The sequence below is a fragment of the Peromyscus californicus genome, unplaced genomic scaffold (genome assembly GCF_007827085.1).
Source record: "Peromyscus californicus insignis strain IS unplaced genomic scaffold, ASM782708v3 Scaffold_22__1_contigs__length_63687245, whole genome shotgun sequence".
Lineage (NCBI taxonomy): Eukaryota > Metazoa > Chordata > Mammalia > Rodentia > Cricetidae > Peromyscus > Peromyscus californicus.
This window is the reverse complement of record NW_026294525.1, coordinates 23,048,186-23,062,015: the sequence shown is the minus strand read 5'-3', so window position 1 is coordinate 23,062,015 and position 13,830 is coordinate 23,048,186. Positions and strand designations below refer to the sequence as shown.

The 13,830-nt window shown below is 39.3% G+C and overlaps 1 protein-coding gene across 3 annotated transcripts in view; it reads left to right on the top strand.

Annotated features, from left to right (window-relative positions):
• The window catches only part of Adgrg6 (adhesion G protein-coupled receptor G6), a 126,749-nt gene that overhangs the window by 93,891 nt on the left and 19,028 nt on the right, over window positions 1-13,830 (top strand). For all 3 annotated transcript variants that reach the window (XM_052751093.1, XM_052751095.1, XM_052751094.1), the window contains 9 exons: window positions 732-874; window positions 3,119-3,230; window positions 4,219-4,274; window positions 4,759-4,969; window positions 5,936-6,107; window positions 7,585-7,725; window positions 9,942-10,061; window positions 11,604-11,649; window positions 13,111-13,217. In XM_052751093.1, coding sequence (XP_052607053.1) covers window positions 732-874; window positions 3,119-3,230; window positions 4,219-4,274; window positions 4,759-4,969; window positions 5,936-6,107; window positions 7,585-7,725; window positions 9,942-10,061; window positions 11,604-11,649; window positions 13,111-13,217 — 1,108 coding nt within the window. The remainder of the gene's footprint in view (window positions 1-731; window positions 875-3,118; window positions 3,231-4,218; window positions 4,275-4,758; window positions 4,970-5,935; window positions 6,108-7,584; window positions 7,726-9,941; window positions 10,062-11,603; window positions 11,650-13,110; window positions 13,218-13,830) is intronic.

Genomic DNA, 13,830 nt, shown 5'->3' with positions numbered 1-13,830 from the left:
AAACTGTTCTACTAGCCAAACTGGGTCTATTTTGAGTATTTATTTCACAAATTTTCACCATACAAAGTACTTGTAAAAGCTCCATCTGTGGGGCATGCACCGTATGTGTAAATAATAACACACAACAGTTTCTAGAGTCCAACCTGCAAACCAACTGTTCCCTTTGAAATTTTGAGTTTTGCCTATAAAGAAACAAAAACAGAATTAACTATACTGTGTCCCCTTTTGAGTGGATGTTATAGATATTATTATATAACATATGAACTGTGGATATTATTAATATCATTAATATTATTAATATAATATTAAGAAATATTATTATTAATATTTCTGGGGAAAAAAACGTGGGATGCTGTGGTAAAATTCTAAAGAACTATCTCATAAAAATCCAATCCAAGCCATGCGGTGGTGGTGCACACCTTTAATCCCAGCACTCGGGCGGCAGAGCCAGGTGGATCTCTGCGAGTTCGAGGCCAGCCTGGGCTACAGAGTGAGTTCCAGAAAAGGCTCAAAGCTACACAAAGAAACCCTGTCTCAAAAAAAAAAAAAATCCAATCCAGGTGAAACAGTGTGGACATTGTCTTTTGTACCACAGAGAACGGCCAGGATGCTTCGGTTAATCTTTTCAGTCTCTGTGTGTCACGGCGTCCATGTTCTATTTCTCCCAACCAAAACCAACTAGTCCAATGGAAACCCCGGGAACAATAGTTCTCTCTGTCATCTTTTTCTAGGTTGGTTCTGTGGGCTCTTCTAGTCTACAATGCCACCAATAATGACAACCTGGAAGGAACAATGATTAAACAGAGGATTGAAACAAACAACGCATCGCTAGGGCCTGACCTGAAGCTGTACACAGTCGATGTGAAGCAGCTGGGTACGTGAGTTCAGTATATGGGATTTATGTATTCAGGGTTAAGCAAGTAACAGCCCAAATAGTCTTCTTTTGCTGTTTGTCTGCATAAAGTATATTTTTAGGGATGGAATTTGCTATATTGCAGATTGTTAAAAAAATGTGTAACATGGTATAAAAATCAGTTTAACACCTCTGAATCTAAGGGCGTGAAGGAGGCAGGCAGCTTGCATTTATCCTTTCTCATCCTAAAATCAGCGAAATACTGGAATTACCTTGAGCATCATTGGCTTCCACTTACAGAATTTAAACATGCGTATATGCCTTTACAAGAACTCTCATGAAATAACTCATGAAGAGAAGTTCCTTATGAGAAAACGCCTCTTTTCATTGTGTTCTTTGCCCGTTAATGATGTCAGTGCCTTCACAGGAATAAGCCAGGGATCTTGAAGGGAGAATCAGTTCCCAGCAACACACTTTTCATGTCCAGGCTCCCATGATGCATGTGGCACAGTCTTTCCCAAGCTCCCATGCTCTTTCATAGCTAGATAGTGTGCACACCCTCTGCTATCACTGCCTACCCACCGTCACCTACATGACTTTAATGATTGCCACAAAGCCACCTCTTCCTTAAGGCCTTGCCTGATGTTGTCGTATATAATACACATCACTATTGTTGAGCTCTGCTTCATGTTTAGCTACCTTGAGCTTCACATACCTTGGAAGACTATAGTCTTTCATTGGACTTCTCCGCATTCTTACGCACGTTTTCTCTAAGTAGTTTGATCTTTAGCATGAGGTGGCATCTTATTCTCTTTAAATGCTTAGCCCCCAGCAGTTGAGGACTTGTTGAATGAATCAATGACTGGATGAATCTTCATGGGGATATTTTTACAAGCAAATGTTTAAAACTATGCACAACAAAAGTAATTGTTCTGATGTCATTCTGTGAATAAAGAGTCTCACTAGGAACTTTAGTAGGAATTGAGACAAAAGATTTTGCTGCTTTGCCTCAAGTACACTATGGAAGCTGAGGTGGGAACATGGGCCAAGACCAGACGCAAGTGTCATGAATCCCCACTCATGTGAACATCTGCTCATCTCTATCTACTGTGTCAACATGCAGAGTTATCGAGAGCCTCAGAGAGGCAGATAAGCATAAATGGCAGCCACAGTAGCGACGACTCCTATTAAACAGTATCTGGGGCTTTGCATAGTACTTGCTTCCTCACAGGCAAGGCTTCTAGAGAGGAGCAAGAGCTCCATTTAATACACCAGAGTCTCTACAAATGTCTCTGCAGTGTGACCAATGGCAGGCAAGATCCGACCACACAACCCCGAGGGACTAACCCCATCTGCCCTCAAAGGCTGAAAAATCTTAGGACAGCCTTCTGTGAATACATGGAGATTTAATTTATACTACTTATTTGATATTGTTTTATGTTGTTTCTCTAGAAGTGACTCCATGAAGAAAGGTTTGTGGTATTTGAAAACGAAAGCTTAAAGCCTCTCAAATTCAAAGGGCAGGTTGGAAAAGTCATTTGAGTTTTCAGTTGGGGCCTACAACACTGGTTCTCAGACCAGTAGCTCGCTGTTTTCTCAGTACTTAGAAGGTTTTATTGTAGTTGTTGCTATCTTGCTGTGACTTGGGCATTTTCAAAAGGTAAAATCGGAATCATTTTTGCCGTCACAATCAATTAGCTAAAGTATTTTCACACAACAAGTGGAACAGGTTGAGAATGAAGGCAGAAGGTGAGACAGGGCTGGCTTGGGGGAACTTCCTCGGTTTTTCTTTTCCGGTCAGCTTGTAAAGAGCGTCCACTACGAGAAGAGCTAGGAAACACTCCATAAAATGTGCTTACAACTCAGGAATGAAACTGTGCGCGCATGGTTTGCCCCCCACCCCCGGTTTTAAACAGATTTTGAAATTTTCAGTTGTTTTCTCAATTCAAAAATCCTATCATGTTTATTCTCCGCGTGAAACTCATTTACTGATATTGTAATGGTTTACATGAGTGATCATATATATTACATTATGTCCTTTTATCATAAGATATAATAATTTTGATCTGAAATATATGTTTATTTTTCCTACTTTTAAAAATTCTAAATATAAAACACTGATATTTTAGTAATATATATATATTATGTATGATATATATATGTCTCATATATATATTATATATGTAATAGTTACTGAATTCCCAGGGCTGTCATTTGTTTTCATAAGTGCTGGTCTGGCTCATGTTGACTCTTCTTTTCTCCTAGGTACGTGTAGCACGTTGGAGGATCCAGAGGGCTTTACCTGGCCAGCCACCTCCCCTTCTGTCTATAAACAACCATGTCCAAACAAGCCTGGCTATTTTATGATGCGGACATGGTAATTCTTTCTCTGCCTTGCAAGCCACCTATCCAAGCTTACTATATAGGTCACAGCAGTACTCATTCGTTGTGCTGATTCGAGAAGCCAGGCAGGAATCACGCACTCATGGGGGGAAATAGACGAGGAAAGAATATTACCCACAAGGCTGTTGGCCTCTGAGCAGTGAGTTAATTGAGCTCTCCCCAAGGAAAAGACTGAGGAAGTTGGAAACCAAAGTGTGGCTCCAGTGCAAAGGAGCTTGTGGTCCACTTGGCCTCAGAACATGCACCTAACCCCCATAACTTCTTACCCATTTGGGGAAGAGAGACTTGGCAAAAGGGGAATAAATGCCAAATCCAGGTTGGGCAGCCTGTTGACAAAGATTTCCAAGACACAGGATTTCCCTGCATGCCTAATAAACCTTTGACGAGACAGTTGCCAGGGTTCGCCAAGCTCCCTGTGTATCTAGTTCTCCACCCTCTGCCTGGGGCCCAGTTAGTTCTTTGGGAAGGAATTCAGGAACAGAAAGTGCCTAAGCGTAAGTAGTCCGCATCAAGAGCTGTTTGACACTTGGTGGGGAGGAAAGACAAGTGCTGGGAGATTTATGGACTCTACTTTGAAATGTGGCCCTACCTCTTCCTGGCTCACGTTCTTGGGAAAATTCCTTGGCCTCTCAAAAATGCATTTCCTCTTTCATAAATGTGGGTTGAAATCTGCTTTCCAGAGTTATGTGGAATTGAAATGTGAGTTTTCCAGTAAAGTTCTTAAAGCAGCCACTTGACAGTGTAAATGAGGTCAGGATGCAGGAGCCAGCTGGTGCTTCCCTTCAAGAGGGCAAGCTACCAATGGGTTTTCCAATGAGAATTTTTATCATCATTTTTAGTATTCTTTTAAAGGGGAATCTAGCTGGATAGCAAGGCAAATCCTGAAACGTTTGAATTGCTTTTGTCAATTTTGTTGGTGTCATATATTTAAATGTCTTTTTGTTGTCTGGTAATTATTGCAGCCTTTCTAATGGGACATCGCCCTACTGGAGCCCCATTGATGCCTCCAACTGCTCAAGTGAGTACCATGTGTCTTCCATTCCCAAAGACAAAGTAAAGCAACCTCCTCATCATGAAGGTTTTTATTCTCTTTAGGTGTGATGTTCCGCTGTGTGATATATTACACATATTACAAATGAACCTTTTATGTAATTTAGGTAGAAAATATACTTTTCTGCATTTTAAATTTCTGTCATATTCATAACCTAAGGAAATAAAAATGGTAAGAAAATTACACAGAGTATTTAAAAGTAATATGCAAATTGCTATTTCTATCAATGTTTTTCATATTTCTGCATTATTTTTTAAGTAGGAAACCTGTACTTGAGTACTTTAGGAAACACTGGTCCCTCTAAATCATTTGTATTAGACTTAAGAAATCTGTCACTGTGTGTAAAGAAACATTACCTTACAATGATGGGTGTGGGATGTGCATGGGAATCCCACTTCTTGCAGTTGTATAATAAACTATTCACACCATCTGTCTCTTTCCGTCTCTTTAGGACAGTCAAGTGAAATGGCTGATGCGATATTAAATTTAACTGGCGATGGGCAGAACCTAACCTCAGCCAATATTAACAACATTGTAGAACAGGTCAAAAAGATCGTGAACAAAGAAGAAAATATTGATATAGCACTTGGCTCCACTCTAATGAATATATTCTCTAATATCTTAAGCAGTTCTGATAGTGATTTACGGGAGTCATCTTCAGAGTAAGTATAACTGAGTGTTAAAGTGTGTCCATGGGTCGTTAGAGCACCACTCCCTCTCTGAATGCTGTGTGCCCAAACACTAGGGTTCACAACTCTAGAAGGTGCAGAGCTATTCCCCAAGGTCATTTACAAAGTAAACTTTAAAGCTCTCTAACTATTTCAAAAGTATAGTTTACAAAGCGATTATAGTTTTCATCTGGCAGTATATATAAATAGCCCCCCACTAAAGCATGCCCCAGTGTGTCATAATATATTTTTTATTCTAAAACTTTGTTTATCCAAGGCTATTATAACTTGGCCACTTGTAAATCTACACAAAGTTCTATACATTGTTGTAGCTATATGAACTTCTAAAATGAAAATGCCCAGCTTGGCTTGGAGGCACATGCTTTTAATCCCAGCACTTGGGAGGCAGAAACAGGCAGATCTCTGCCATTGAGCCAGCCTGGTCTACAAAGCAAGTTGCAGGACAGCTAGGGCTAAACAGAGAAACTCTGACTGGAAAAACAAAACAAAATGCCTAGGGTAGGTAGGACTACATCACTTTATATTTTATTATTCTAATTGATAGTAGGGTCTTTAATTTCTTCTATTTACTTTCTTTAAATAATATTTCTTTGACAAAATGTATTTGTTAAACATATTCTCTAGGTTATTTTATCTCTATCACATTAACTGCAAACACCTTTACAGTATCTTCTGGCTTCTTGAACAATTTAATGGAAAACAAAGTTTCTGATAACTTAGTTGCTGATTTTGCTTAAGAAGGTATAGTTCCTGAGGATGCATCAATCAATTACTTTGATGTTTGTGTTTTAGCCGATAGCACTGGGGTTCAGGATGGTTTTCTGGCTGTATGTTCTAAGATTGGAGGACTGAAATATCATTTTTTATTAGTATTTTGTCATGTGGCAAGTGCTTAATACACAGTGTAATTTAACAGTGATATCGTTTTCATTCCTTTAGAGCTCTAAAAACAATTGATGAGCTAGCCTTCAAAATAGACCTGAATAGCACACCACGCGTGAATATTGCGACACAGAATTTGGCTCTTGGAGTATCATCCCTGATGCCAGGGACAGATGCACCTTCAAATTTTAGCATTGGCCTTCCAAGCAATAATGAATCCTATTTCCAGGTAACAAACCCATGTTTGTTTTCCTTTGAACTAATTACTGACACAGAGAACAAACTTACTGGTTCTTTAATATTAGATACCTCAAGGAAGTCTTGACCCAGGAGATGGTAGACAGATCTGAACATTGGCTAAAATGACATCCGCATCCATAGGAAAAGTAGACATATAGAGGGCATATGGTTCATAGTCCGTATGATGAATGGTACCCTCTAAAGAAGGAGAGATAAAGCTAAATGCTAGCACATGGGTAGAGACCACCATATTGGAAATATGGTTTGGGAACGAGTTGAGAGAGAGAAAAGTCTCCTAGAGAACTTCACGTGGGAAGAGACAAGGGAGAAGCTGTCTCCATGCCACTGCTTCTAAAAATGGAGTTCAGTGTCCCAGGGAAGACATGTTAAGAACAATCCTGGGCCTTGCCCTCAGAGCCCCTAAGATGACAGATTCTATATAGGGCCCTGACATACCCAGCTTAATAACGTGCTCAGATATGGCTGACACTGATGGTCTGAGGTTTGTGTGGTTCAGATCCACCATGTAGAGGCTGGGGAGTGGCAGGCAGCAGATGAGGCTGCACAAGTCATCTGGGGCTCTCCTAATCCTCTGGACTATGTTAAAGTCACAGTTTATCCAGTCATTTCAAGTTCCTGCTATGTTCCTGGCACTGTTAGCAAGCAGAGAAAACATGATGAATACAGCACCATCCCTGGCCTGGAAAAGTACCTGTGGAACAGAGCTGGTTTCTTTTTCAGCTCTCCAAGGAGATCACATTGAAAACAGAAAAGGTCTAGGCATGAGATACAACCAAGACATTTGTTCTCCTTAGGGGATTGGGTGGGGGGCATCAGGGGTCTTCATATTTAAACAGTGTGAGCTCCATTGGTCCCAGTTTCACATTATGTATAGGAAATTTCTATGCCCTGAGTTATAGTTTCAAGAAAAAAATGTATCTGAGGGTGTTCATAGTACTGGCTGTTTTTTCAGTCTGTAGTCCATAAAGCAGCCAAGGAGGGGGGAGGGGGTTGTCAATCAAGGCTGAGATGTACAGTGTAATTCCTCCATTCAAAGTATGTCACTCTGCTTGTCTCATTTCAAATGAAGGTCATGATGTCAAAATAAAACAAAAACAGCTGTTGCCCTTTGCAGAGGGGACTGACCTTTGCTGTTCAACAAGTATGCCTACACCCATAGTCACTGCTTTCTCATTGGAGAAAACATCAAAATCTGACACCTTTAAGTCCCGCCTTCCTTAATGAAATTGTTAATTGGTCTCTAGAATTGTCAGTGTGCTTTAAAATCAAGGTATTCTTGTGTGAAGGGACTTATCCAGGAATTCCAGACTTTTGTGAAGGTCAAGGGCAGCCCTGGTTCTGGCTAATATGGTCCTTTCAGATGTTATCGCACCTAACTCCACCTGGGGACTATCTTCCCATGGCCCTCATGATGATTTTTCTACCGACATGTTTGTGTATGGCAGATGGACTTTGAGAATGAACAGGCAGATCCATTGGCATCTGTGATTTTACCTCCAAACTTGCTTGAGAATTTAAGTCAAGAAGATTCTGCATTGGTCAGAAGAGCACAGTTTACTTTCTTCAACAAAACAGGACTTTTCCAGGTGAGAACTCATTAATTTTTTTTTCCCAATTTCTAGTGAAGTGTCTTTGTTCAAAGGCTAAAATGTTCAGACTCTTTTGAACTACACCAGCAGTTACATAAAAATGAATCTACTATATTTTCAAAATTAAAAAATAATGTAAATGTTCAAATATTTTATTTTAAATAATATTCCTTTTAACAGTATTTACTTACTTGAGTTTTAAAAACAAATGTCAGGCTAAGACTTGTATTATATAATGAGAAATTGAATTAGTTATGATGCTACTATTTATTATTTGTTAATCCTTTTGTTCTCCAGCCCCTGAGGCCTCTAGAGTTAAGCATTTGTGCACCAAAGGAAAGGATTTGTTTTAACTCAGCAGGAAGCACCTTTTACATAATGAGCAGCATTCTTGGCTTTAATCATTTTTCCCATTAGTATTTCAAATGACCTTTGGCATTCTCATATCCGCAGAGTATGGTGGCATTGTGCTGAGCACATATTATCATTTTTATTGGCATCAGCTCAGATACTAAGATGATCCACTGCCAGAAAACATGAGTGACCCTTGGTTGCCTTTATGAGGACAGCCCTGTCTAGAGCATTTTGCTGGACCCTTTCCTCAAATGAAGAGTTACCAGTTAAATTCAAGATAGCAGTGTTTGTCTAGCTATGTGCCCTGTGCAGGAGAGCATTTTTGAGTCTTGGGACCATGGGAATGTTTCTCATATGACCATATGAATCACTCAGTTATAAGAAAAGAAAATTGCTGGGCCTGTTGCCACACTTCTGTAATCCAAGCACTTGGGAGAGAGAGGAAAGAGAAGGAGAGGGAGAGAGATAAAAAGATAGAGAGATATAATGAGAGAGATAGTGGACGGATGGATGGATTGATTGATTGATAGATGACAAAGGGGATGAATATGGTGAACTATAACTTCAAAACTTAAAAAAGGTTATTTACAAATGTTTTAGGAACAGGCTTTATAAAATATTCATGTATCATACAAATGAAACTTAGGCTTTTATACAAGCTTTGAGCTAGGGACCAGTTTGACTTCTCCAGGTTTGATGAGGTATGTGTCATCTTCAGCAATAGGGCCTTACCATCAGATTTTGGAGAGCAATCAATAGACCTGACAGTAGCCTGTGATGCTTGGAGTTTCCAAGGGGTCCCTTTGACTGAGGACTCAGTTCCTGGCACTGGAGGTTTTTACTTGGTGGCTTTAAATGTCTAATTGGAGTTTTGTCTTGCCTATTATTTTGTGACTCCATTTAGATTCCTTTCATATATGTATGTGTTGTAAGCTACTATGGCGGTACATTTTTTTTTAATTTTTAAAAGTAAACTTACAGAAAAGTAAAAAACAAGCAAACAAAAACCAGTAAAGATTCTGTGGTCTTTCCCCCCATACATTAGAGAAGATAGGGGGATTTTTAATAAGCGATGGTTCTCTCCAGTTCAAGTCAACTGTATTGATAGTAACAACCATATAAAATTAATCAAATGCTATATTTTAGAATTATAGGAACTTAAGAGACTTTACAATAATTTTAAAACAACTGACTTCTAAACTGTGATATAGAGCAATTCATGGTTTGACAAGAAACCTTGATGAAAGAGAAACCCAGAGAACTTGTTAGAAAGACAAGCCAGCGCTCCAAGTCATTGGCCACACAGACTCAGAAACATCTCTGGCCACCTAATTCTGTGTGAAATCTGCAGCTACTGTCAAATCCAAAAGAATAGAAGGCAGAGGTTCTGGGTGGGACTTCAATCCAATAGAATTGCATTTAGGTTTAAGCTGGTAAACATGTCAGGCTGTTGACATGGGTGTGAATGATGAATTGCTCCTTAATTTTTACAATGTAAATAACTTCATCTGTTTTCTAGAGTCGGGAAATGATCTAATTGTTTCACAGCTTTTTATGAGTTTGCATGATTTATGAGTTCTAATTGTTTCAGTTGTCAATTGGCTAACATCAGTCATAGTGATGGAGAATGGAGTATGAACATTCCCTTATAACAGTGGTTCGTGCTGTCCCCTCAATATATTTATTATAATAAGGGAAATAGCATAGACCCTTCAGGAAAGCCAGCGATTGGAAGTTATAAACAGGATGTTCTAGAATTGAAGATCTTAAGTGTAAAAGTTGCTGACGGTTTGCTTATTTTGGAGCCCGAAAGTATGTACTTATGACTAATGCACGCGATTTGTTCTTTTCTTTAAAAGGATGTTGGATCTCAAAGAAAAATCCTAGTGAGTTATGTGATGGCATGCAGCATTGGAAACATTACTATCCAAAATCTGAAAGATCCAGTGCAAATCAAAATCAAACATACCAGAACTCAGGTAAGAAAATGCCAGAGAGTGGTTGAAGAGTGAACACTGTCTCAGAACTGTGCAAAATAAAGAGTAACCAACACGTTTTATCAGGGGCAACCTCCACCCTCTACAAGGGAGGTGTGCTGATCAGGCTAGGAGCAATATATAGGCACCACGATTGGCAGCAGCCACCGGTGGGTTGGTCTTACCTGGTACCCAAGAATCAGAAGAGAATGGAAGTAACCAAGAGGGCTACTGTTCTTAAGACAGGACTTGAGCATCTTCAGATACAGGGATGCAGGCACAATTTTTGATCAGGGGTTGTGACTGTCTCTTTGTGATTTTAAAGTCAATGATAATTGCAGCTGAGAAAGCTTGAGGAGCAACAGAGAGTGGACTTCTTCTTTGGGAGATGTGCAGTAGCTTAAGATAAGCCAAGTGTTCGCATTCTTGCCTCAGGACCCTCTCTGCCATCCAGTTATGTGCTACAAGGAGATGGGTATTCATACTCTCCCCTGAAGCTCACAAACAAGTCTTCTCAGTTTTGTGGAACTTCTGGGTCATGTTCTCACAATAGTCAGGCAGGAAGTGAGCAGGCTGATAAGGGCTGAGGACTGGAGTTGAAACACTGAAGAATCTACTCACCATTGTGATGAAACCTCAGAGACCTTCTTGTTCATCTTTGGCCTCATTTGCTTCAGCATCCATAAAGGAGACTTGGGTTTATGGCCCATGGTGAAATACACTTAGTAGGACTTACCATTTTTAGATATATAGCTTTCTTGCGTTTTTGTCAACAGATACACCACCTATCTCCACCAGTTTTTTGTTGTTGTTGTTGTTCATCTTTTCCAATTGAAACTCTGCCTCCATTAAACATCCATTCTCTGTTCTTACCTTCCAGAAATCTCTTGCAACCTCTATTCACTATATCTTCTTGTAGTGCTAATTTGATTCTAACAATCACCTCATAGAACCAGACAGTAACTGTTCTTCAGAAGTGACTGATTTTATTCAGCAGAAAGTCTCCAGGATCCATCTGTGTGGTAGCAAATGCTTGGCATGCCTTCCTTAAAGGACTGGTTGATATTCCATTGTGGGAACATAACAGATTTTCTCCATTTATCCCTTGATGCTCACTTGGGTTGCTTCTATTTTGTCCACTTTTTGTGAATAATGTAATCTGGCTATGGGCATACGACTGTCTCTTGAGGCCCTGAATTTAGGCATATAGAGAATTTTGAAGATGTTATGAACAGTAAGTTATAAAAATCTTTGCTAGACATGAAGAATGATAGTAGATTCAGCATTTTACAATGGAATAGAGAGTGATGTCCTGCAAAAAAGTGAATGTGCTTCTTTCTGGGGGTCCTTGCTGTTTTTCATTTGAAGTCTCTAGGAAAGGAGGTCCATCTAGGCTGCTGACCTTCTTAGGTGGTACTGACATGTCTGGTACCGATCAGTAACTTTATGAAGCCCTTGACATACTCATTCTCTCATCACATTTCAGTTGTGATTTTTAAACAGTTTAAAACACAATTTTGCATGTTTATTCTTATGTTAATACAGGAAGTGTATCGTCCCATCTGTGCCTTCTGGGATCTGAACAAAAATAGTAAGTTGTAAAATACTGGGGGATTTAATATAGATTAACAGAATTTCAAGTGTGGTCAAGCATTCCCAGTACCCCCATCCCCATTTCACCCCACACCACAACTTAAGGGTGACTGAGCTTCAAACTATAGTTTAGATAGCTTGGGAAATCAATTCTCACTTTTAAAATAATATTTGTCACTGCAAAAAAAAATGTATTTGATCCACAGTTTGAATGAGTCGGCCACTTTCATTTCAGGTGTTTGTGCAATGTGACATATATTTTTATTACAGCCACTTTCAGTTGAACATAGGCTCAAGCTCACTCCATTATATATCTGATGAGATGATTTGACATTCACAAGGCATAAAAATTATGAGGTGGGTGAAAGAGCCTACTGAGGGAAGGTGAATGTAGGAGCAATTATAAAGAACACAGATTACTTGGAGAGAAAATGACCTCCAAAATGATATTGAGCAATCAAAACAGGGAGGAATGTGTAAGGAATCAAGAAATCACCAGATAGAGACTATGGAAATGAATAAGGAGATGTACAAAAGGAAGCCTCATGTGTTCATTCTAAAGGGTCTTTTTCCCTATGGATTCCTCAGTGCCATGTTGCTACTAAATCCATTCTGGTTCCATGCTAATAAAGGTATTGCCATGTGGCAAGAGTCAATAAATAATATGAATTAGCTTAAAATGTAAGAGCTAGTTAGTAATAAGCCTGAGCTATTGACTGAGCATTTATAAGTAATCTTAAGTCTCCTTATTGGTTATTTGGGAGCTGATGGTTGGGACAAGAAAACTCCACCTACATATCGGCTACTTTGCCTATGAAAAATACAGTCCAGTGGTCCCTAAATCTCTTCTTGTCAGTTCTTACTACAGATAGTTTAGTTGTTGTGTTTTAGTTGTACACTTTTTGAGATCCTGACTGACTTGTATACTTGGTTAAAAGTTATTATCTTGTGCCTAAATATATTTAAATAAATGGACAAATATAATGCCAAAAAAGTCAGGTAAGGTGTGTTCAAGCCATTGCTCTTGTCTTCATAATGATGACCACTGTGTACATCACAGAATGTTCTAAGAAAGCTGACCTCCTTTCTTCATACATCTTCACAAAAAGTTAGCCTGATCCTTGAGAGGAAAAATGTGTTGGTCTTCAGAGAGCTCATTAGCACATAACATTTGAGAAGGAGTCTTAGTTTTTATAGAAGTTGATTTCAAACTTTGTAAAAAATTCAATTTGAGCGTCTTCAGAAACCCTGAGGCAATTCTGTATAACACAGTTTGAAACCACTGTCTGGATGATTCTGAAAGGATGTTCAAGGATTCTGGGGATCTAAATCATTCTATATCTTGGTTGCTACAAGAATGATGCCCATATTGCAGAATAGCTCTTTGGGGCAGAAGGACATGTCCCTTGCAGAGGATACTGAGCTGCTGCTGTTCTTTACTTGTTGTTTCTTCCTGCAGAAAGTTTTGGAGGATGGAACACCTCGGGATGTGTTGCGCACTTGGATTCAGATGCTGGTGAGACCATCTGCCTGTGCAACCACTTCACTCACTTTGGAGTCCTCATGGTAAGGGGAGTTTCTTGGCTCATTTTGACACATTATAATTTTAGAAGACACACTTCTTTTGTATGAAACCAACTTTTTAAAGATTATATGTCTTAGAAATTGTTTCCTAAGCACGCCCATTTGTACCCAAGACCTTGAGTCTTAACGAAGCATCCACTTAGCAGAAGTCATGTATTTACATCAAGTGACAGCATCATACAAAAGAACTCTATCTTATTTTCCTTGTTGCATTAACAGTGATGAGAAATAATTTCAGAACAACAACAACAAAAAAGTCCTCATGAACCCCTTTAGTTAAAGGAGAAAGAGTTGGTGATGCCAAAGGAAAGAGTGAAAGAAAAAGAAAGCATTGGGTGTTCCTGCCATGGAACAGAACTATGCCTAGTCTGATCAAGAGTTTTCTTCCTTATGTGTTATTTAATATGCTCAAATGCCAGCTGACATTGTGTATTGCGCCAAGTGATTTCTCCCCTGAAGAGGACAGTCTGTTAGGACAGCTAGTAGTTAGAGTGAGTAACTTCAGTCCTGCATGAAAGATGATCTCTTGAGGTTTCTCTCACTTTGGGGATTTCATGTAACCTGTTGTATTTCTCCTTTCTCTTATCCTTAAAAT